We start from the raw sequence: 24,809 nt of genomic DNA, 5'->3' as shown, positions 1-24,809 counted from the left end.
CCAAACATGGGATTAATAAATGCCCTGACAGCTTAGTTCAATTGTTCTAAAGCTGCATGCTGTGCTGATCTCTGAAACTGAAACTCCTCTCCTCTGCTTGTGTTTTCCTTGCTGCTACAAACTCTGACAGTCCTTGCACAAACAGCCAGGTCAGCTTCAGCACATTATTGCAGTCTGATTCAGTATGAGCAGCTGATTGGCCGGTGGATTGGTCTCTCAGAATACCCCCAATGAACTATTCCAGACTGCAGGGATTGCTGAAGACCATTGCTTCCTCTGTGCCTTGCATTTTTGGCTACGTTCGGTATATAAGATGCACCAAAATTTTCACACTCTTTTGGAGGGGGGGCAGTGTGTCCTATATTCCAAAAAATATGGTAAATTACAGCATTCTTACACATGCCATCAGGAGAAACACCTTTTGTAATGGAACTACTTTCCGTTGGGGAAAAAAATAAGGCAATGAGACTGTTTTGAGATCTACAATGGAGATTTGTAGAGAAAGAGAATGATCTTTCATTTGCCCCTTGCAAATAGAGTAATTAAAGTTCATGCCACGACCTCTTGACTGATTTTGCTCAATGTGCTCCTGAGCTTCTGTAAGCCACTTGATTTCAGTAAATCCTATTAATTCATATATCACCCTGACTAATCTTTCTGTTTATGTTTAGATGGTGCCTTATTCAAGATGTACAGAAAGTTGCCGCCCGGGTTATGCCAAGCTTGTGAGAGAGGGAGCCCCAGTTTGCTGCTATGACTGTTCTCTGTGTATGGAAGGAACATTCTCTGGGCAAGAAGGTACAGTAGGTGGCTCCAAAAAAATCAAGATACAATCAATATTCGATAAAGGGGATATTTGATAAAGAAGCAAGAAAAACTTTAAATTTCTTGAAGGCATCCACAAACTTCAAAGATTGGGCACTATTGCCAAGTTTGGATGATGATGTGAGCATCAAAACATATAATGAAAGGTTGCTGATTTCTACTGAGTTGTTACTTTTTTGCTTGGTTTTGGGAAAGAGGATAGTTTTGAGAGCTGATAATCACATTCATCTTCACCTTTTAAAAAGACTGTTTGATTATTTTAACGAATGTTGTATAATATTAATATCACTGGGGAGAAATATTATTCTTTGAAAATGAAGTATTTGATTTCTGATGCAGTTTTCATGCTCCTAGAGCTGCAGAAACAGATTCATTCTAACCATTTTTTTTTCTCAGATGCAGCCCATTGTGAAAAGTGTCCAGTTGACCAGTATTCCAATAAGAAGCGAGATCAGTGTGTCCCCAAAAATATAAGCTTCTTATCCTATCAAGAATTGTTGGGACTCATCCTGGCTTTCTTTGCCATCGCTTTGTCCCTAACCACCGCCTTTATTCTGGGAATCTTCATGAAATACCGAGACACTCCCATAGTCAAAGCCAACAACTGTGAACTCACCTACATTCTCCTGGTTTCACTCCTGCTTTCTTTCTTGACCTCCCTTCTATTCATCGGTCGCCCCGTGAAAATGACCTGTCTTCTCCGACAAACCGTTTTCAGTATTGTTTTCTCAGTTGCTGTGTCATCCTTGCTGGCCAAGACTGTCATGGTGGTGGTGGCCTTTCTGGCCACAAAGCCAGGCAGCAGCATGAGGAAATGGCTGGGGAAGAGTCTGGCCAACTCTATTGTTTTATCCTGCTCTGGTATTCAAGTAGGCCTCTGTATGATGTGGCTGGGAGTCTTTCCCCCATTCCCAGATTCTGACTTTCATTCCCAACCAGAACACATCCTGCTGCAGTGCAATGAAGGCTCTGTCACCATGTTCTACTCTGCTCTTGGCTACATGGGTTTTTTGGCTGCCATCTGTTTCTTGGTGGCATTTCTGGCTCGAAATCTGCCAGGGGCTTTTAATGAAGCCAAACTGATCACCTTCAGCATGTTGGTTTTTTGTAGCGTTTGGATCTCCTTTGTTCCCACCTATCTGAGCACCAAGGGGAAATACATGGTAGCTGTGCAGATCTTCTCCATCCTGGCCTCTGGCCTGGGTTTACTGGGCTGCATCTTTATCCCCAAATGCTACATTATTATCCTGAGACCTGACATGAACACCAAAGAACATCTCATGATAAAAAATCGTTAAGGTTCTTTGTGTTGGTGTTTAATTTTGTACATTTACATGCAGCATGAAATCACATACTTTGAAGTAATGTTTCATGTCTTGTTGCTTATCTTTCTTCATTCCATGTGAATTTTTAATTATAATAATTGAGAATTAAAGTTGCTAAAACAACTCAAACTATCTGAAATAATCATATCCTTCAATTGTCCTAATCTGAATTCATATTATGACACTAATAAAATTTCTGAAACCAGGCCAGATAAACTATGACCAGAGATGTTCTGATATGTTTTTAGATTAAATTAAAGTCTATGGCTAATGTTGATGTGTGTTTTTGTTACTATATAGGTTGGTGTGCTGGTGTTATATTTTGTTTTCTGGAGTGATGTTCTGACTTTGTTTAAAAAATAGTTAATTTCAAATATTATATATATTTTTGATTGATCTCTTCTGGCTCAATGATATAAGATCATTTATAGTTTGATAAATGAGATAGATAGATAGATAGATAGATAGATAGATAGATAGATAGATAGATAGATAGATAGATAGATATACATGGATGGGAAAGATCAAATAAAGAAAAATAGAGAGACAGATAACATTCTATAGATTAAGAATAGATAAAATATCAACATGAACATCAGAGCAGCTTTAATTTTTTTCTCCATCTCTTTGAATAAATTAATGAGACAAATTATTATTTTTATAGTCTTCAGTCAAAAGAAAAATATGTACAATTCTGAATAATTCTTTTATTTGGAGGGGGAGGAAATCATGTAGATATGATGTGACAATAAAGGTGTGCTTATGAGTACTAAAATTGGTTCCTATTTTTTATCCATGTCCATATCCATTTCAATAACCATTTCCATTTCCATATACTGTACATACAGTGTCTGTTTCTCTCTGTGTGTGTCCTGCCAACCTAGCAATTCAAAAGCATGTAAATGCAAGTAGATAAATAGGTACCACTTCAGTGGGAAAGTAAAAATGTTCCATGCATCTTCAGTGCATAGTAATTGATTGATTGATTGATTGGTTTGATTTATATGCCGCCCTTCTCTGGAGACTCAGGGCGGCTTACAATGCGTTAAGCAATAGCCTTCATACTTTTGTATATACCTGCTTAGTAGGGCTTTCAGCCCCTCCCCCCCCAACCGGTGTTCTTTTTTATACAAAGTCAGCTTATTGCCCCCCAAATCCAGGTCCTCATTTTATCTACCTTGGAAGGATGGAAGGCTGAGTCAACCTTGAGCCTGGTGAGATTCGAACTTGCAGTAATTACAGGCAGCTGGTGTTACTTAACAGCACTTTAATCCTCTTCGCCACCAAGATGAATGACCGTGGAAACCTCTTCAGATAAAGGCTGTTATTTGTGAATTAAAGATGCGCACTGCCCCTTGGGTTGGTCATGACTGACAGGGGAAATCTTTACCTAGAAATATATAAAATTGTTTTTGTGCATGTGTCCTTTCTTTGTCTTTGTCTTTTTGTCAGTCAGCCCTTCAGTGTATTACAGATTAGGAAAGCTATATCATATAAGTCAGTACTACTTTTATCTGACCTTGTCTTGGTAATGGTCTCTCAATGCCATTTCCTCTGCCTTCTGCACTATCTCTCTTTGGATATTGAGAAAACATTGGAAAAGGACAGCAATTTCAATGTATTTTTATTCACATACATATCGGTTTCATTCATTATGCTAAATCAGGATTCTAGATTGTCCTAATTTTGATTTCTGTCATTGTAGTGTTGAACCTATCCTAGCCACTTCTAGGTTATCTGCAAAGATGAGAAACATTTCCTCCCTCCAACTGTTTACCAAATCAAAGGGTCCAGAACCCAGCACTCAACAAGAATGAACTCATCAAGAATAAAATGGTATACGGAACTCCAAGGTCCCTTCCAGCTCTGTTATTCTATTCTATTCTATTCTATTCTATTCTATTCTATTCTATTCTATTCTATTCTATTCTATTCTATTCTATTCTATTCTATTCTATTCTATTCTATTCTATTCTATTCTATTCTCTCCAAGCAGTTTATATAGTTTATATAGTCAGGCTATTGCCCCTAACAACCTGGGTTCTCATTTTACCGAACTGGGAAGGATGGAAGGCTGAGTCAACCTTGAGCCTGGTGAGATTCAATCTGCCAAACTGCTGGCAACCAGTGATCAGCAGAAGTAGCCTGCAGTACTGCACTTAACCACTGCATCACCGTGGCTCATCATCAACAATAATAATAGGTGATTCAATATGTCATGATCTGGAGTTAACTCATTCTGGAGTATCAAACCTTCACTGAAGAAGATGGCCTCATCCACATCAGACAAAATAAGAAGGAATTATAATGGCCCACTGCCTACTTCAAGAGTGTTGAACTGTTTTTCCACATTTAAATCTTTACAATCTCAAGAATAAGTTTCGAGACTAAAAAATAATCAAACTTCCCTATATTGTTCCTTTCTCAACTCTTAAATTAGGATTATTCTCCTGAGTCAAACAAAACACTTTTTTCCAACGGCACATTTTTATGGCCAAGGCTTGTTCCCAATTCCCCTTCTAATTATTAAAATCATGATTATTTATTCTCCTTTGAACAAGGTTCATGGGATTTCCACCACCACAATTAGTGGCCAATCTATGTGACAACAAATGGGATAGACAGCATGTGATAATCTGATTTTTAACAGCCTCCTGTGATGAGATCAGAGTTTTGGGTAAAGCTGGCAAATGCTGTAGCAGTCTGAAATTGCAGATAGCTCTTCCAAATCTGGGGGCAAATTGGACCTTCTTCACTGTAGTTGTGGTCTTTTTGTGATCTCTGAGATTTAGCTCTGTGCTGAAGAAAGAACTCTAGGAAGGATCTCCTGCAGTATACTGTATGTCAAATGTTACTGCTGCTGCATACACAGCTTTTTCTGCTTCAGTTTCTGTCTCAAATTCCCTGTGCCAGTACGCTGATGAAATGTCCATTTAAAGTGATAGTAGAAGAAAATGAGTGGTTCCATTACTACAAGCCAGGAGACTACTGGATTACGGGAATAATGTCTGGAATCGGAGCTCGATTGTACCCACTTTCATTCTCCAAGCCTCCAACCCATCAACTGAAAAGGTAATTGTGCTCCAATGTCTTTTGTTTATATATATATTTCTTTTAGCCAGGTTTTTCGTACGTAACCAAGGTTTTTCTGCAGCCCTAGCTCAGTGGAGTCACATCCACATCCATATATATTTGTATATATATAATTTTTTAAATGTTCTTTTAATACAAACATTCCCTCTTTCAGTAAATGGTGAGTACATTTTTTTTCATAACAATTAAAATCTACCACCATATTCATTTTTTGTATCTATTCTTATTTACTACTAATATTTAACATACCTACTATTATAACATTTCTCTTCTTAACTTATTTGTCTTTATAATACATTGTTTTCATATTTATTCTCCAACCATTGATAGAATAACTACCATATATTATAGTAATCAGATTCATCCTTTCCTTTGATTGCAAGTGTTAATTTATGTATTTATGTATCTTTTCTTTTATGTACACCGAGACTTTATGCACCAAGACAAATTTCTTGTGTGTCCAATCACACTTGGCCAATAAAGAATTCTATTCTATTCTATTCTATTCTATTCTATTCTATTCTATTCTATTCTATTCTATTCTATTCTATTCTATTTATTTCTGCACATTCTAATTTTTTCTTAATCATATTTTCATCCGTAGGGATCTCTTCACTTTTACAATTTTGTGCAAATACAATTCTAGCTGCAATTATTACATGAATAATCTAGTATAATCTAGTATTTTCTTTATTATAAGCTTCTGATAGAATCCCCAACAGGAATAGTCCAGGTTTTAAATTGATACGTTCCTGCATCATCTTCTCCAACCACATACCTCCAATGTCTTTTCTGATTTCCTTTCCCCTATTCCTCACTTTGAGAAAGGCAAGTCATTATTGCTCATCCCAATTTGCTTTAGAGGAAAGGCTCCTGGAGAACCTGATGATGTTGTAAAACCTGAGTTGGCAAAGTTTCTTTTTAAGTTGAATGAATCTTGCCTTGATGGGGTTTTTCCTGCTTTCAAAATGATTAGCGTCGTACTGTGGATTCAGCAACTTATTTATTCATATTTATTTTATTTATTTATTAATGATAGTTAAACAGTAACTCCCAATAAAGTGATTCAATGATACCTTAGAAGAGAGTGAAATTTCTTGTATTTTCTCCCCACTGTTTCTTCCCTTTCCTTACATTGACTCTATAATTCCTACCACCTTCTCCACTCTTTCTTTCCACCCTTTAATAGTTTTGTAGCTTCCCTGTTCCTTTTGGTTTAAATAAAAGGGATACTTTTTAAAAACCAAATTCAAGGAGGGGAGAGACTTTCTGTGATAAGTTAATGTTTAGTTGTTGAGGAATCCTATTGTTAATTGTAGAATATAGGACAATAACTCTAAAGCCATTAATGGTGTTGTTGTTAGTTGGAAAGTCGTGCCCAGTCCATTGCAACCCATGGACAAGTTTCTTCCAGGCCTTCCTGTCCTCTACCATCCCTCAGAGTCCATTTAAGCTCACGCCGACTGCTTCAGTGACTCCATCAAGCCACCTCATTCTCTTCCATCCCCTTCTTCTTTTGCCCTCAATCTTTCCCAGTATTAGGCTCTTCTCCAATGAGTCCTTCCTTCTCATTAGATGGCTACAGTATTTGAGTTTCATCTTCAGGATCTAGCCTTCTAAAGAGCAGTCAGGGTTGATCTCCTCTAGAATTGACCAGTTTGATCACCTTGCAGTCCAAGGGACTCACAGGATTCTTCTTCAGCACCATAGTTCAAAGGCCTCAATTCTGTGGCACTCAGCCTTTCTTATGGAAGCCATGAATATTTTGCAGCAAATCTCTAGGTCTAAAGAAGGCTTTCTTAATAGATATCCATCTTCAAATAGGTAATACCACTTGCTAATCTAGCAGTTGAATCCAACTCTTAGTCCTCTTCAGGGTGATATAACAGGAAGAAATCATATCATATGATCACAACCTATACATGTACACTTGGTAGCATCCCTTATTAGCATTCTTGAGGACTGTGAAGAAAACGATCTTGTATAGTTCTTTTGTGTAATTTTGCACCTCTTCTTAATCTCTTCTGCCTTTGTTAGGTCCCTGCCATTTTGGTCCTTTATCACGCCCAACTTTGCATGAAATGTTTCCTTCTTATCTCCTATTTTCTTGAAGAGATCTCTGGTCCTCCTTATTTTTTTTATTTTCATCGATTTCTTTGCACTGTTCATTTAAGAAGGCACTCTTATCTCTTCTAGCTATTCTCTGGAATTCTGCATTTAATTGGGTGTATCTTTCTCTTTCTCCCTTGCCTTTCGCTTCCCTTCTTTCCTCAGCTATTTACAAAGCTTCCTCTGACAGCCATTTTGCTTTCTTGCATTACCTTTTCTTTGGGATGGTTTTAGTTGCTACCTCTTGTACTATGTTGCGATACTCTGTCCATAGTTCTTTAGGCACTCTGTCTATCAGATCTAATTCCTTAAATCTATTTGTCACAGTGGTGGGTTGCTACCAGTTCTCTCCGGTTATTGCGAACCGGTAGTGGAAATTTTGAGTAGTTCAGATAACCGGTAAATACCACCTCTTCCTGGCCCCGCCACCAACCTATGTGCTGCCTCCCGACTCCCAGCTGATCGGCTAGAAGGGAAAAATCAAGGCTCACTTGACAAAGAAGAGGAAAGAAAAACCAAGACACCATCGCTTTACATTGAGAAGCCAAGAAGCCACCCAACTGATATGCCAGAAGGAAAAAATCATGATTCATTTCTCAGACAGGAGATCATTTGGCAAAGAAGAAGGGGGGAAAAAAGACACTGTCACTTTAATTTGACAAGCCAAAAAGTAGCTGCTGGAGGGAGGTATTTGCTTGCAGATTGAAACAGTTACAATAGTAAGAAACCTTCACACTTTCTTTTTGAGTAAAAAAAGGTGTGGGAGTTTCTTACTATTGTAACTGTTTTCCTTACCTGGCTATGAACTATAAGAATAATTTTCCTCACTTTCTTCTTCCAAGTCATAATGTGGAGAAAATGATAGGCAGAATCAGTTCTGGTGATTTTTATAGGATTCCTTTGATCCTGACATAACAAGCTTGCTATCTCTCTCTGATATTTCTTTTGGCAAGAAGCTCCTAGTAGTGTCAATGGGACTGTTCTTCTCATAGAAATTTCAAAAATGTCTATCAGTTGCAAAGTTCAAATAAATTGAATAATTTAATTGAAATGTCAACTTGCAAAGCATCCCTGGCCTGATCTCGAGTTGCCATAGACCACAGGGATGAGAAATGGACAAAACAGCAGGGCAGCCAAAGACAGATGCACATTCCAGTCTTATGTCTTATGTCTCTCAAGGCTATATCTCAGGGTTACCACAGCGGCCGGAGAGGAATGAGCTCTACAACATGCAAAGTTGCTCTGTTGGCTAAAGTGATTGATGACACACCCTGGGGAAAAGAAGGAAACAGGATCATGATTGGGGTGTAAATTATGTGGGGTCAGAGTTGGCTTCACTTGGGAATCTGGCGACATGAAGCTCCTAATAAGTAACTGGATTTCTTTTGAAGCTTGGCTCAAGGCTCAGAACTCTGACATGAATAAAGAGAAGTTGATTATATTTTTGGCATTGCACTATATAGATATAAAGCTACAGTAAATATGACATGCTTTCATGAAAATCCAAATTGAAGATTTATTTCTTTCTTTATTGGAATTTGTCAAAGAAAAATTAGAACAAGAATAAAAGAATAAAGACTTCCTGTTTGCTCTCTGTCGCTGCCAGACGGTCCCTCGGGACTGCCAGCCCCGTCGCCTGTAATGAGCCGCCTTTACATCTGAAAGGCGGCTCGAAAAACTCCATTTCCATAAGGAAATGTGAGACAGAGCAGGTGATGGTAGGTAGAGCTCTCTGCGAAGCCCCGAGAGTTTTTTTTTTACTCTTGGGGGCGAAGCAGATGAGGCTCCCTATTTCCCTCGCTGCTGCTCCGGGCTTCGGGAGACCTCTGCTTTTTTGCAGAGCCAGGTGACGAGAACAAGCTCTTTAAAGAAAATTAACAGATTAATTAAAGAGGATGAGATCTGGACCTGTGACCCTAAATCGCAAATATTTTCATTTACTTTATAAAAGATACTGAAGAAAGGAAAAAAGAATTTTAAAATGGCGACTGCCAAGACTTGAGCAGGGAAAGCTGAAAAGTAGCAGAATAAATACTCCTGGCTACAATTGAAGAAAAAGCTCCACTTTTGTGTTTTCTCTTTCCTGGAGATTTGATATTGATCTTGTTTGGAAAGAAGCTTTTTTTTCTTTGCTTTTCTTTTCTTTCTAAAAGAGTTTGTCTGTGTGGAAATATGGCGTTTAGACTAACGAAGCCAGACAAACAAGCAGTGGGGGGGGATTCCCCCATCCACAAACTATATGAACAAGTTCTAAACCTACAGATTCAGAAAACTGATTTTAATATAATTGAATTTCTCTTGGAGGAGATTGTAAGAAGGGATGAGATTGTGAACCAGAACTTTGAAAAATTTAAGCAGGAAATTAAAGAATTGGTGCAATTAAAGTTTGATACTTTGCAACGAAAGATTGCAAAAGTGACTAATGGTTTTTCAGAAATTGCTATGAAGTTGGATACAAATATTAATTTATTAGAGTCTAAAATGGAGGAAATTGAGGATAATTTGGACAATAAAATACAAAGAATTGAAAATGATTTGATAAACACTCAAGACAATAGCTTAGAAGAAAAACCTAAAATGGAAGCTGATCATAAGACTTGTAATGCAGAAAATATAAAACAACGGATTGAAAAAGTTTTAATGATGCAACATAATCTCACAGAATATGCGATTAGATTGAGAGGATTACAGGAAAATAACAGAGATGACTTAAGGAAAATATCTTCTGAAATTCTGGCTGGGATCTTAAAGGTTCATCCTGAGGAAGTATTTTGTAGGATTGACAGAGTCTATAGAATAAATTCCTGGATTGCAAAGCAAAGGCAACTGCCTAGAGATGTGGTGATTTATTTTACAGATAAAGATATAAGAAATAATATTGTGCAAAAATCTTTTAATTCTACTTTGCAATTGTTTGGAAGAAAGATTTGGATATATAAAGAGTTACCGCCTAAGATGTTATTGGAAAGAAAGAAATTTGGATTTCTGGTGACTGAGCTTAAAAAACAAAATATTTTATTTAGGTGGGATGTTCCAGTTGGTATAATATTGAGATATCAAGGAGAAAGATACCAATTAAATACTGTTGAAAAAGCGGAAGAATTTCATCAAAAATTTTTGAAAATGAGCTCAACATTTTTATGCACAACACAAGATAAGCAGAAAGAGTTGGAAATAAAGGAAAAATATCGAGCTACAGAGGCCTCTGTAGATGAATCGCCTTTGGATTCTTTAGATGCCTCAGTTAGATTATCTATAAATAAGAGAGACATGGCATCGGATTCTAATGTGATGACTCATCAAGTCACAGACAAGCATGGAAACCAATTAGTTGATACACAACTTATAGAAAAGAAATATGAGCCACAAAAGCAAAACCAACAAGATCAAGTCATAAATCAGAACGAAAACCGATCAGTTGATATACAACTCGTAGAAAGGAAATTAGGATGGAGATCAAACCCACAAAAAGTCAAGAAAAAAAGAAATAGATCTCACAAAAACAAAAATTTCTAAATTAGGCAACAGTGAAGCCAGTTATTTAAAAAATGACTGAATACATGAAAAGATAGTTGAGGCGAAGTATTGGTTAATATTATCCTGAGGAGAGTGACAGACCTCTGCAATGCCGTAATTTTGGGATGTGAAAAGGGCCTTAAATTGTTGGATTGGAATTATCTATTTTGGATTTTTTTGATAAATGTATTACGTTTATGCTGAGCTACATGGCAAGAGAGCTATGCTGGGGCATGCAGAAGATCTGGTTGTTACCCCATTATGACGGTGGGAATTAATAATCCTGAAGAAAGCCACTACTACAGATATTATATGGAATATAATTATAATGTCACTCGGGTGGTTGTTTTCTTTTTTTATATACACGAAGATATTCATTACTGATGGGGGCAGATGATAAATGAGGATTTTGAACATTCTGTTGCAATCAGGATGTTATGTTACCCTAATATGGGTGATGGAGTTAACAATCCAGTGGAAAGACATCAAAGAAGACATTATATGGATTATAAATTTAAAGTCATCGATTTTATCTATATAAGGGAATATTTTTTTAGTAGGGTGGGCAGAAGAATAAAGATATTAAGAATTGTTATGCATGGTAATTTTGTAGGAAAGTGGGAGGAGACAGGCTAGTTTATTGATTGTTTAGTTTAAGAAAAGGGATGTTTAAGAGATATATTTATGGGAGTGGAGGAAATGGATAGAGTTGAATAAATGTTAAATTAGGATTTATTATGTAGCTTTATAGGGGAAGGCTGCTTCAAAATGTTATATTAATATACACAAAAGATTAAATGTTAAATTAGGATTTATTATATAGTCTTAAAGTGGAAGGTTGTTTTGAAATGTTATATTAATATACAGATATATGTATGGGGGAGGAGAAAAAGGGCAGATTATTGCTAAATTGGGAGTCATAATAATATTACTATGCTAAATCAGAAGTTATTATACAATGTTATAGTAGAATGTTATTTTGAAATTTATGGTAAAAGGGGGATGTAATAATATTATTAGAAAGAAAGGGTCAGTATTTGGGAGATGGAGTAAGGGGATGGTAAAATATTATATAATCTGTTATGAATTTGGATCTTACTTTGAAGAAGTCACAGGGGGACGGGTGGTGAGGGGGGGTTAGGGAGGAGGGGGGAGAAAAAAGGGGGAAAAATCTGTATTTGAAAAACTTTTTCAATAATAATAAAAAAAAGAATAAAAGAATAAAAATACAATGACAGGGACAATAGCAGTGATAAAATTAAAAAAAAAATATTACCAGTTCTGTGGGTGTGGCTTGGTGGGCATGGTGTGGCTTGGTGGGTGTGGCTTGGTGGGCATGACAGGGGAAGGATACTGCAAAATCCCCTGAGGCCACCACCCCACTCTGGGGCCAGCCAGAGGTGGCATTAGCCAGTTCTCCAAACTACTCAAAATTTCCACTAATAGTTCTTCAGAAACTGTCAGAACCTGCAGAATTTTACCCCTGGATGATAGGAACATTAGTGCAGTTATGCATGCTCCCTCTACTGACCACTTAAATATGAAGTAAGATCCATGGAAGTCAATTTGTGACTGAAACTGTGAAAATTTGTAGCTGAGACAACTGAATCAGGTAGGGCATTCCAGACTTTGAATATATTACAGAAATCATATTTTTACAGTAAAGTTTAGAACAATTTATATGGAATTTAAAGCGGTTGTTCGCGGAAATATTATTGCAATTAAAACAGAAAAAGTCATTTACAGGTAAAATATTACTATGTTTAATTTTGGATGCAATACCTAAGCCTGGCGACAAGGGACGCAGTTCTAAATTATCCAAACAGAGAATTTTGAGCCTATTAGCATAGGGAATTGTGTAAAGAATTGTGCAAGACTTTTCTCGTGAAGTACTTCTGAACCCACTCAATTGTACTGATGTCAGATTTTGGTGGGGATTCCAAACAATTGAACAATACTCTAAGATTGGTCTAGCATAAGTTTTATAAGCTCTAATGAGCTATACAATGTTTCCAGAAAAAAAAAGCTTCGCAAAATTAACCTTACAACTCTTAATGCTTTTTTAGCAATGCTGTTACAGTGAGCTTTGGAACATAAATCATCCGAGATACGTACAGATAAGGTCCTTAACAAGGTGAGGATCATCTGCTAGATCAATGCCACCTAGCTTATATTTAACATTCTGATTATGTTTACCAATATGTAAGACAGAGCATTTATGAATCAAAATTTGAAGTTGCCAAATAGACGACCATTCAGACCACATTCAGACACAGAGGATCATTGCTAGAACCTTTTGGACCTCAGGGACCACTAAATTCATAATTTTAAATCCCGTGGACCGCTAATATGCTCTGCTTAATAACCGGCTGGGTGGGTGTGGCCAACTTGATGTCACTCACGTCAAGGGGCGCCTTGCCAGCCTCTACTTGCCACTCCTCAGCTGCCCGCCTGGGCTCCTTAGGGCCCCCAGAGGAAGTAGTTGTTGGAGCTAAGCAGCCACCATGAGAAAGAGTTGGCAAAACATTTGGCTCAGTTCAAATTGGATCTGACCAAGAAGGAGGCTCAGCAGAAGCACCTCACTGAGGACAACAAGCATAGGCTTTCCATGCAGAGGGAAGACCTGTGGGACTACAAGGCCAGTTACCGGCGCCTGGAGGCTCAGACAGCTAATATGGTTAGCCAATTCCAGGCCATGATGCAGTCTCACTGGAACAAGGCCCTCTGGCTCTTCGCCTGCAGCGGCACTTCCCTCCAGCCATCGCCCAAAGCCCCACACCAGGAGGCTGAAACAGACCCCAAGTCTGAATTTCTTCTCCCTTGTGACCCACACAAGAAGGCCCCAAAGGGGGAGATTCTCTGCAGCAACACAAATGTTCATTGCACATATCCGACCCAGGGGCCGTAGTTTGAGGACCCCTGATTTAGTGCAATATAAAAATGCAAATAATTTTTTTGAGGACCAGCAAAATTTTCTCATGGACCACCAGTGGTTCACAGATCACCAGTTGGTGACCACTGTGCTAGATTAATGCCACCTTTCTTATACTTGACATTCTGATTACATTTACCAATATGTAAGACAAAGCATTTATGAATCGAAATTTGAAGTTGCCAAATAGATGACCATTCAGACACATAGACAAGATCACTTTGCAAAACAACAGAATTATCTGTAGAATTGAATAATTTTACATCATCGGCAAGAAGAAGACAATTGCTTTTAAGTTGATCACAGAAATCATTGATATAGAGCAAAAAAAGATGATGAAATTTCTTACATTGCAGTGAGAACACCTTCTACCACATTCTGCCCTTCTTGTTGGCTGTTCATGAAGTCAACCAGAATTCAAGGCTCTTACCCAACATCACTCTGGGCTACAACATCTATGAGAACTTTTTCAATGCAAGAATGACATATGAGGCCATGTTGGATGTGCTGTCTACAGAACAGGAGAGCATCCCAAACTACAGATGTGGAAGACAAAAGAACCTGCTGGCGATTCTTGAAGAGATGGATTCTGAACTCCTTGATCACATTTCCAATGTCTTGAGCATCTATAAAATTCCACAGGTATAAAGCCAAATGAAATTAATTCCATGTTGTAAAATGTTCAGATTTGCCTAGAAGGCAGCACTTGTATATATTTCTCCAAATAAATTGAAAGTCAGATAGTAAATATTAGAAGAGCTAAAAGAATTTTTAATTCACAAAGTATATGTCAATACATAAAGTGATGGGCTGCTGCTGGTTTGGAAAAGTTCTAGCAAACTGGTAGTTCCGGCGATCAGTTGTCCCTGCCAACCTAATTTGGGTTTTTTTAAAAGGGAGGTTATTAAACTGATCCTTTGCTTTTTCAAGGGCGACCACACAGGTCAGATCTAAGCACCCTGCAGGCCAGATCCAGCCCTCGGGCCTTGAGTTTGATACCCCTGGACTAGGGTCTCCTGCTTGAGCAGATGGTTGGACTAGAAGACTGTTGCAATATTTTTAGGATCAGACTCAATAATAATATTTAGAGTTAGAGATTCAAATATATTTCTCTTTAATTATAGTAGGCATTCTATATTCACTGAATATTCACAGATAGAAGCAAGGAAAATGGCGAAGGTGGCTCCTTATATATACAAAGGGTGGAGCCAAGAGTAGGAGTGGTGAATTATGAATACATTAAGAAACGAAGAATAAGTTAACCCCTGATATCCCATATATACATTATTTACACATTAGGGAATAAGGCATTTACATCTGACAAATCCCCCTCTAAATGCTGGTTCGCTATACAACACCAATTACATTCAGATTCAGGATAATATAATACATACAATCTGGAAGTTAAGTATTTGTGCTGTTTAGAAGGTAAAGGCTTCGTCAATATGTCAGCCAATTGTTCAGAGGTATCGCAATGTACTGCTTTGATAAATCCATCTTGGGACAATTGTCTCACATGCTTAAATTTTATATCTATATGCCTGGATCTTTGTCCAATGGCATCGGATCTAGATATTTCAATGGCCGGTTTATTGTCTTCATGCATAACAAAAGGCAAAGCAGGTTTTTTCCAAACATCTGAAATTAAATCATTAAACCATACAAGATTATTTGCAGCTTTGGATAAACAAACATACTCCGCTTCTGTGGTTGAAGTGGCTACCAATTCTTGTTTACCAGTGTACCAGTAAACTGGACAGTCATTTAACAGAAAAATATAACCAGAGGTACTTTTTCTGCATGATGTATCTCCAGCCCAATCCGCATCTGCGTAACATGTAAGTCTTGGTTCTTTGTTATCACTAGGCTCTAATACTAGACAAAAGTCCAATGTACTTTTCAGATATCTTAAAATTCTTTTGACAGCTTCCCAGTGATACATTGTTGGTTTACTAACGTGCCTTGATAATAAATTGAGTGGTAATGCAATATCTGGTCTGGTCCAATTAGATATATAAAGAAGTGAACCTATTACTGATCTATAGAATGTATTATCCTTGAATTCAGGGGAAGATTCATCAGTATTTCTAAGGAAATCAGTTTGCATAGGAGTGTCACAGGGTTTGGCATTGTTTAAATTACATTTGTTTAGAAGTTCAATAATCTTATCTTTCTGAGTAAGTTTGAAACCCTTTCTAGTTTTGTTAATTTGTACACCAAGGTATTTGTTTATTTTACCTAGAGATTTCAACGAGAAATGTTCATTTAACTTGTTTACAAAGATTTCTCTTCTCTCTCTGTGTTTTCCTATATATAAAATATCATCTACGTAGATCAATACAAACTCAACGTGATCATCACTCTTTTTGACAAAGAAACAGTTATCAGCAGTGGTAGCGTTGAAATCCATGGTTTTAAGTACTTTTACCAAGCAATCGTACCATCTTTTGCCAGATTGCTTTAATCCGTATAAGCTCTTGTTCAATAGCCAAATTTCATTTTTATTAGTGTATTGACTGTGAGGTGCTCTTACGTATATCTCCTTATCTAGTTTTGCGTGTAGGTACGCAGTCTGTATGTCATATTGGAATACATCAAGATTGAGTGTGGATGCTACTACTAGAGCTGTTTTAACACTCTCCGTTCTTACTGTGGGGGAGTATGTGTCAGTATAGTCCTCCGGATATTTTTGTGCATAACCTTGTGCAACCAATCTAGCTTTGTATAAGGTATTGCCTCCTTCTAGATTCTTAATTTTATAAATCCACCTGGTACCAATAATTGTTTTATCTTTGGGTGCAATCGCAGGTGTGAATACATTTAATCCTTGTAAGCTCTCCATCTCTTTTTTCATAGCTAGTTCCCATTTTTCTTTTTCTTCACGAGGTAGTTTTAATACTTCCTCATATGTATTAGGTGTTATTTGTTCACCATTCATATGCATTATGTAATCTTTGTATTTATTTGGTATTTGATTTCTGTTGTTCCTAATAGTTCTTTCTGGTTTGCTATGGTAGTCATGCAAATATCTTGCTTCCTTTTTTGTTAATGTGTCTGTCTTTATTTTGTGTTTACTATTTGTCCATGTTTTGGTTTTGGTTTTGCTTCTGTTAATATTTTGATTTTCTATCGTCCCTTCCTCACGAGATTTGGTATCCTTGCATTTATTCGGAAATATTTCATTAAGATGTAATTTAGACCAGTTGGCCTGTTCATGGAACACAGCTGTTCTGGAAACTATAAATTTATTATTATTATCAATGAATCTGTACCCTTTGGTGCCAGTTTCATATCCCATAAATCTTAATCTTCTGGATACGTTTTCTCCCTTTCTCCTCAATTGTTTGGGTATGTGTACGTCTGCAGTGACCCCAAATATGTGCATGTGTGCTAATTTTGGTTTCCTATTATACATCACCTCATATGGTGTCTTATTCACAATACTGGACCAGGTTCTATTTTGAGTGTAATTTGAATAATGTAGGGCTTCTGACCAAAATTGTTTGCCTAAACCAGCATCCTCTAATGTGCATCTAATCATGGTTTGTAATGTGGAATTCTTTCTCTCTGCAATCCCGTTTTGGAACGCAGAAAATGGACTAGATGTGTAATGTAACATTCCTCTATCCTTTAACCATTGGGAGAATTCCTTAGACATGAATTCACATCCCCTATCTGTCATAATTTGTTTTATTCTGATATTATGTTGTGTTTCTATGCGTTTATAAAATTCCTTAAATTTTTGAAAGGTTTCATCCTTGTGTTTTAATGTGTAAACAAAACCATAGCGACTATAATCGTCTACTATTGTTAGGAAGTAACGTTTTCTATAAGTGATTGATGGAGTTAATGGACCAACTAAGTCCATGTGTACTAAGTCAAAAATTTTGTTAGTTGATCTGGTGGATTTTTTTGGCCTGGGACTAGTTTTTAATTTAGTAGATTTACATACTGAGCATTCCAAATAATTTTCACAATTTTTTATTTTGACACCTTCAGCGTGTTCAATCATTTTTTGTACTACAGGAAAACTTGCATGTCCTAACTTCCTATGTAAGATATGAGCACACTCGTCATGTATTGGTTTACCTATTTTTGGTTTCTTCTCATTGTGTGTATCTGTGTGACCATGAGATATTTTACATTCATCATTGTCACTGTTACTAATATTTTCATCATCTGCCTCAATGCAATCTTCCATATTTGAATCAATGTTATGTAACCATCTTTCTTTTGTTATCAGATAGGGTAGGCCTCCTTTAATCATCACAGTGCCTACATTAGTTTTATTCTTCTCTAAAGTTGCTTTTCCCTTTGAGAAAACTATATTGATGTCAGAATCTCTGCTTAATTTTATGACACTTAGTATGTTATGAGGTATTTCTGGTATTAACAATACCCCCTCTATTTTTCCTAGACCAGGCAAGGTCACATTCCCTCTGCCTAGTACTTGAACTTTTTCTTGGTTAGCTACTTTTATTACAAACTTATCTTCTGTAAATGAAGACAATATATTTTTGTTATTAGTGGTCTGATTAGTTGCTCCAGAATCAATAAGCCAATTATTGTTCTCATTTGGTTGCGTTTTGGTGCTATCTTGTTTATTTAGTCCATTCAGTGAACCAGATTTTCTCTCTTTTGAATTTTCTCTGCCCCCTCTATTTTCTCTGTAATTTGGTGGGCTTCTATATTTATGTCTGTCTGTGGAAGACTGTCTATAATTGTATTTATTCCTATATTCTGACCTATGTCTTTCTTTTGAGATTTTGGGGCAATCTCTTCTATTGTGTTCTCTGGACCCACAATTGTGGCATTTAAAGGTTTCATTATATTTTTCTTGGAAAGCTACCTTCCTAAAAGGTTTGTGTTCTGTGTGATTGCTATAACGATTTTTTCTTGAATTGTCTTCTGCTATCAATTTGTTAGATAGACTTTCTATTGACAAATATCCTAGATTGATGGTGTCTAAGTGTGACATAAAACTATCCCATGATGAATCAAGTGAGTTGATAATAACACTTTTCATTGTTTGATCTGAAATCACTTCCCCCCTCAAATGCAGCTCAGCTCTTATTTTGTTTAAAGATATTAAATGCTCACTTATGGAAACCCCTGGTTTTACTCTGGAAGAAAAGAAGTCCTTAGACATTCTTGTGGTGGTAGCTACACTATCGCTGTGAAACAAATTAAACATGCATTGAATTATTTCTGAAACAGTTAGGTTTGGTTTGATGCTATGATACATTGCAGGAGACACGCTAGATATTATTAAGAAAAATGCCTTATGGTGTAAACAATCTATTTTTAAAGTCCAAGGTCTTCTTGGGGGACTAGTGATAAAGAATAGTAAATTTTCTTTCATAAATACAACCTGGAGCTGTTGATACCATTCTTGTAAATTGATGCCATCAACTCTAAGTTTTGGGAAGTCACTGGGTAAGTTACCCACATTATTTTGTCCATTACTTACAACCTGAGGCAGTCCGTGGTCTCGCAAGTGTAGAAAATTGCAAAACGGCATGGGAATGCTCGCAACGAGTCTGCGCGGTTCTCTGGCCAGTTCAAGTCTTTTCGGACCGTCTACGTAGTTTCGCACATGCGCGTTGTTCATTTCTTCTTTGACGTTGTCGTGGAAGGTTCTCTCCATTGCAGCTCGCTCGCTCCGTTCCTCTTCAGACGAGTCGGTCTCTGGCTCGGTCTTAGGAGTTCTGATGGCGGCGGCTGTTCTTTTCTTTCTTTTGGGTGCGTTGGCACTTGCTTCGGTCTGCGGTGTAGGGCGGAATCGACATGGCTCTCTGGGCTCGGGCGTCGTCGTTCTCGAAGTCAGGATGGGAGCGTGCAGGTCTTGAAGCATCGGCTTGTTCGCTTGCTTCTTCGTTGGCGCTTTGGAAATTTTTAATTTTGGCCCGAATGCGGCAAAAAGCGTCTTCATTGCTGACTTTACTTGGGATTTCGTTAAGTCGTTTTCATTTTCTGATTCTGGCTCTTCCGAAGAGTTTGAATCCTCCTTTTCACTTTCGTTGTCTGATAACGTTTTTGGCGCCAGAAATTTTGAACTGAGCATTTTGATTGGCTCTGCTTCGCTCACTTTGGAGGCTTGTTGAAACCAAGATGGCTGCCATTCAAAATTTCGCGCGGGATCACATCTTTTCTTTTTCATAACGACTTTCTCTGTAGTCACATCACTCACAGTTTTTTGGCCTTTGGGTTTCTCTTTAGCGATGTTTTTCTCTCTCGCTGCTCCGCTGTTCTTCAGCATTTCTTGGAGGTTCTCGATGAGGCTTTCATCATTCTTCTGGCTTTTTAAAATCTTTAGTATCTCTGACCTGAGTTCGTTATTTTCTATTTCGATTTCTTCCTGGCCATCATTTTCATTTATTAGTTCTTCTTCTTCAGTGGTGTATTCTTCGGATTCTCTCGAAATCGCGTTTGTGGATTCGTTGATTATTTCTTGTTCAGTTTCTATTTCTTTGCTGTAGGCCCTGGTGTTGGGCCTATCTTTCTTGGACATTTTTAGTTATTTATTGAGTCAATTAACCATCCTCTGCTACCAGTTTGTTGCAATATTTTTAGGATCAGACTCAATAATAATATTTAGAGTTAGAGATTCAAATATATTTCTCTTTAATTATAGTAGGCATTCTATATTCACTGAATATTCACAGATAGAAGCAAGGAAAATGGCGAAGGTGGCTCCTTATATATACAAAGGGTGGAGCCAAGAGTAGGAGTGGTGAATTATGAATACATTAAGAAACGAAGAATAAGTTAACCCCTGATATCCCATATATACATTATTTACACATTAGGGAATAAGGCATTTACATCTGACAAAGACTTTCCAGCTCTATTCCGATTGACTAATTGACTGAGTGGATGGGTGACCCACAGAGTTATAATGTGACCAGAAGGTTGTGCTCTATGAGGACCTCCAATGAACATCACCCACATTTATCATTTGAATTGTCTCTCAGCAGTGTGGAAAGGCCCTTAGATTTACAATCTGACTTTTATCATTAAAACTGGCACAAACTACTGTTGGAAGAAATATCATTCTGGGTTCAGTTCCAAGTGGGGGGAAAGACACTGGATTCAAGGAAGTTGCTTGGAAAGATGGTATTAATGGTGGACAGGATCACATGCCTTGATGATGTTGGGTGAAGAAAAAAAGGAAAAGATGCTGAGAGTGACTGAGTTTCATGCCCCCTCTGAATTTGAGCTTTATTCTGATTGGTTGTCAGACTCCCATGGGGCCATACAGGGGCAACTCTGTAGGTCATGTTTTGAGTCCATGTTTGGTTGAGCCTTGCTGGATGGTGATGTAATGAAAGGGTTTTGGGATTGCTATTATGGTTCTGCCTGAAGGACGAAAATCTTTCTTATGTGGAATAGACTGGCTCAGGCCTTAATGGCCCATTGACAAAGGTGGGGGGCTGAGTTTCTGCCTCCTTTTTATGAGAAATATTCTTACCTTTTAATATTTCCTAAAATATCTCATTTTCCTAGGACGGAGGGTGGGTGCTAACATCCTACACTACCAATACCTTCTCTTTCATCTTAGATCAACTACAGTGTCATCAACCAGATGGCTGAGAAAAATCATCGTTTTCCTTTTTCATATCGGATGACCCCAAACCAAGAACCTCCTTACTCAGCAATCATCCAGCTGCTCGTGCAGTTCCAATGGACGTGGATTGGCCTCCTTTCTCAGGACAATGAAAAAGGAGAAAAATTCAAAAGACGCTTCGAAGTTCTCGCTCTAAAAAATGGGATTTGCATTGTCCTCTCAGGAACCGTCCCAGAAGCAAATATGAAGAAAAGTGCTGGAGAAACTCTCATGCAAGAAAAAAGGAAAATGTTCTACTCTCTTATCAAGAGTCAAATAAAAGTTATAGTATTCCAACTGGATTTTCAGGCCTCAGGAATGTTAGCAACAATAATACAAATCATTGATAAGACTAATACATCCCTTGTGGGAAGGGTGTGGATTGCAACAACTTTGACAGCTTTAAGTGTAAGTAGTTTTGACCTCTTGGTTGATCTCCAAAATAAATATGCTTTGTTTTCCTTCCTCATCCAGACAAAGAGAAGGACTCAGTATGATGACATTAAATCTTATGCATCTACGGTCATATTGTATGGAAAGGAAGCGTTCCAATGTTCTTACTTAAGTCCTGTGTTATCTAAGAAAGTTTGGAAAAAATGCAGAGAAAAAGAGAATTGGGAATTCCCACCCCATGATATGATTGCAAGAATCCTGTCTCAGGATTCCTCCAGTATTTCCCAAATAATTCAAATTGTGGCCTGGGTCCTCAGTGCTGCCTCCTTCTCCCAACGGAGTAAGAGGAGAATGCAAGTTGGAGACCATCAACCACCCCAGATTGTACAGACATGGCAGGTAAGTCTCCTCCTTTGAGGTTCCATTGATTCTTCCTTTCCAATTCTTCCATATTAAATTAGATGTAGAAAGGGGTGAGATATTCCAAAGAGCAGTTGCCCAGTTTGTGGTATTTGAGAGTGAGTGTCAACCCTGAAGCTGACCTGACGGAGGCCATGTTGGAGGCTTCAGTGTTGCCACACTGGAGCTGAGGGATAGAGAGGGAGGGGAGGAATAGAGATAGCTGGGGTTTTGTAGCCAAAACAAAATATTTACTCCTGGGAATCAAAGACATTCCCACCAATGGCCGGAGAGAGGATGAGTGAAGTCACCAGGCAACCAGATGACACCTTGATTGGACCATGTGACTGATTGTTTGGAAAGGGGAGGAAAACTTTTACTTTTAATTAGGAGAAAACTGTGGGAAGATTTAGAGTCAGTTTTCACCAGCCTATGCCTATATGATATGTCCAATAAAACTGATATTTGAGGAACCTGCTTGCCTCAGAATCTTGTTTGCTATGGGCCTATTACTTGGAACCCTGACATTAAACCGACTCTAAATGTTTATTTCTTTTTTTCAAGTTTTTTTTTTTAAATTTTACAAACATATGAATGCGTGAACAGTGTGGAACCTGAGTGACTTACATTTTGGTACAAATAAAATGATATTCCTCATATTTACTACAGTTGACAAGCATATATATTTCTGGTAATAGTAAACATATTTTTGTTGAATTATATTCTTACATTATTAGTTATTCCTTATTTCAATATGTTATTTTTAAGCCAATCACCATATTATTCAAACATTCTTTATACTACCATCGTTCTTGTTCTGATTTCCCCTCTTATTATTACTTCACCTTATTATATAAAGATGTGTATTCTGTTAATCCCCCTCTCTCTAGTTTCAGTCCCCTTTCTTTTTCTTTTTCTTTTTAATTTATTGAAATTTATTATAATACAATACAATAGAATCAGTCAGACAGTGCTACTTTTTCACACAGGTTAGATCAATTCTTCCTTTATGTTTAGTTCCAGATACATATATATATCTTAAAATTTGTATTAACTTTCATCTATTTTTTGTTCAGTTATCAGTCCATCTGTACCAATCATCCCACACCGTATAGTATTCTGAGTCCTCTTTTTCATTTAGTTCTTACGTTAATTTGTTCATTTCGTCACACTCTAAAACTTTCTGAATAATAAGTTCCTCAGGTGGTGTATCTTTTCCTTGCCAATGCTGGGCATATGCTATTCTCACTGCAGTGAGTATATGTATATTTATATATCTTCTCTCTTTTTTTCATATTTAGTCTTTAGTATTCCCAGGAGAAATGTTTCAGGTATCAATTCAATTTTTTCATTAGTTGATTCTTGTAGTCAATTTTGTATTTTTCTCCAATTCCTCTTCTCTTCGGTACAGGACCTCCACATATGAAAGAAGGTATCTTGGTGGTATCCACACTTCCAACATTTTGGGGCTTGCTGGGAGGTGGAGCCGGTAAAATGGTTCCGCCCCAGGCACCTGATGGAACCTGATAGGTTCCAGATGGAGCTTGGGCCATTTCCCAAGGCTCTGGCACACGCCTTGACTAGGGACCTAGTGGCCGCCTGGGATAGGGTGGCCGCTGGAGCTCTGGATCGGGTCGTGCCTTTGCGGCCTCTGACCTGGTGCTGATCTCACCTAGCTCCTTGGTTCACTGAGGAGCTGAGGGAGGGCCAGTCTTTCTGAATCCGACCGGACACTGGTAAGATCTCATATTAAGAATCACCTAGTGGCAATAAAAGCAGCAAAATGTACATATTTTGCTGTCTTATTGCATCATCAGATAATCGCCCAGCCGCTCTGTTTAGGGTGACCCGCTCCCTGCTCCACCAGGAAGCTCGGAGGGTAGAGCTGAGGATTTTGTTCAATATCTGCATGACAAAATCACTCAGATTCAGGAAGATCTAGACTCCGACTGGGTAGTTCCAGGGGGGATGATGGAGGCAGGTCTTGAGAATGTTACCTGGGATGAGTTTGATCCTGTGACCCCTGACAAAATGGACAGGATTCTGTGTGGACTGAATGCGACCACATGTTTATTCGACCCGTGCCCCTCCTGGTTAGTGCTGGCTTCCCGGGAGGTGACGTGAGGCTGGCTCCAGGGGATTATAAATGCTTCATTGGGCGAGGGTGACTTTCCCGCCGCCTTGAAAGAGGCGGTGGTGAGGCTCTCTTCAAGAAGCCTTCCCTGGACCTGGCAGTGCTGGCTAATTATCGTCCGGTCTCCAACCTTCGTTTTGTTGGGAAGGTTGTTGAGAGTGTGGTTGTGCGACAGCTCTCCGAGTACCTGGATGAAACAACGTATCTTGATCCGTTCCAGTTGGGCTTCAGGCCTGGGTACAGCACGGAAACGGCATTGGTCATGTTGGTTGATGATCTCTGGAGGGCTCAGGACACGGGTTGCTCTTCTGTCCTGGTCCTATTAGATCTCTCAGCGGCTTTTGATACCATTGACCATGGTATCATGCTGCACCGGTTGGAAGAGTTAGGGGTGGGGGACACTGTATTATGGTGGTTCTCCTCCTTTCTCTCCGACCGGTTGCAGTCTGTGTTGGCAGGGGGGCAGAGGTCGACCCC

General features: G+C 38.2%; 1 protein-coding gene across 1 annotated transcript; it reads left to right on the top strand.

The window, feature by feature from the left end:
- The first annotated feature begins 713 nt into the window (after positions 1–713).
- On the top strand, positions 714–2,186 carry LOC148115635 (vomeronasal type-2 receptor 26-like). Its single transcript, XM_087885093.1, has 2 exons — positions 714–798; positions 1,222–2,186. Exons 1-2 carry the CDS (start codon positions 771–773, stop codon positions 2,121–2,123), a joined length of 930 nt encoding a protein of 309 aa, XP_087741219.1. The 5' UTR covers positions 714–770; the 3' UTR covers positions 2,124–2,186.
- The last annotated feature ends 22,623 nt before the right edge of the window (positions 2,187–24,809 follow it).

This window comes from Pantherophis guttatus, chromosome 2, assembly GCF_059756535.1.
Source record: "Pantherophis guttatus breed Tessera chromosome 2, ASM5975653v1, whole genome shotgun sequence".
In the NCBI taxonomy this organism is placed as follows: Eukaryota; Metazoa; Chordata; class Lepidosauria; order Squamata; family Colubridae; genus Pantherophis; species Pantherophis guttatus.
Note: the sequence above shows the minus strand (reverse complement) of the source record. Positions and strands in the feature narration are given on the sequence as shown.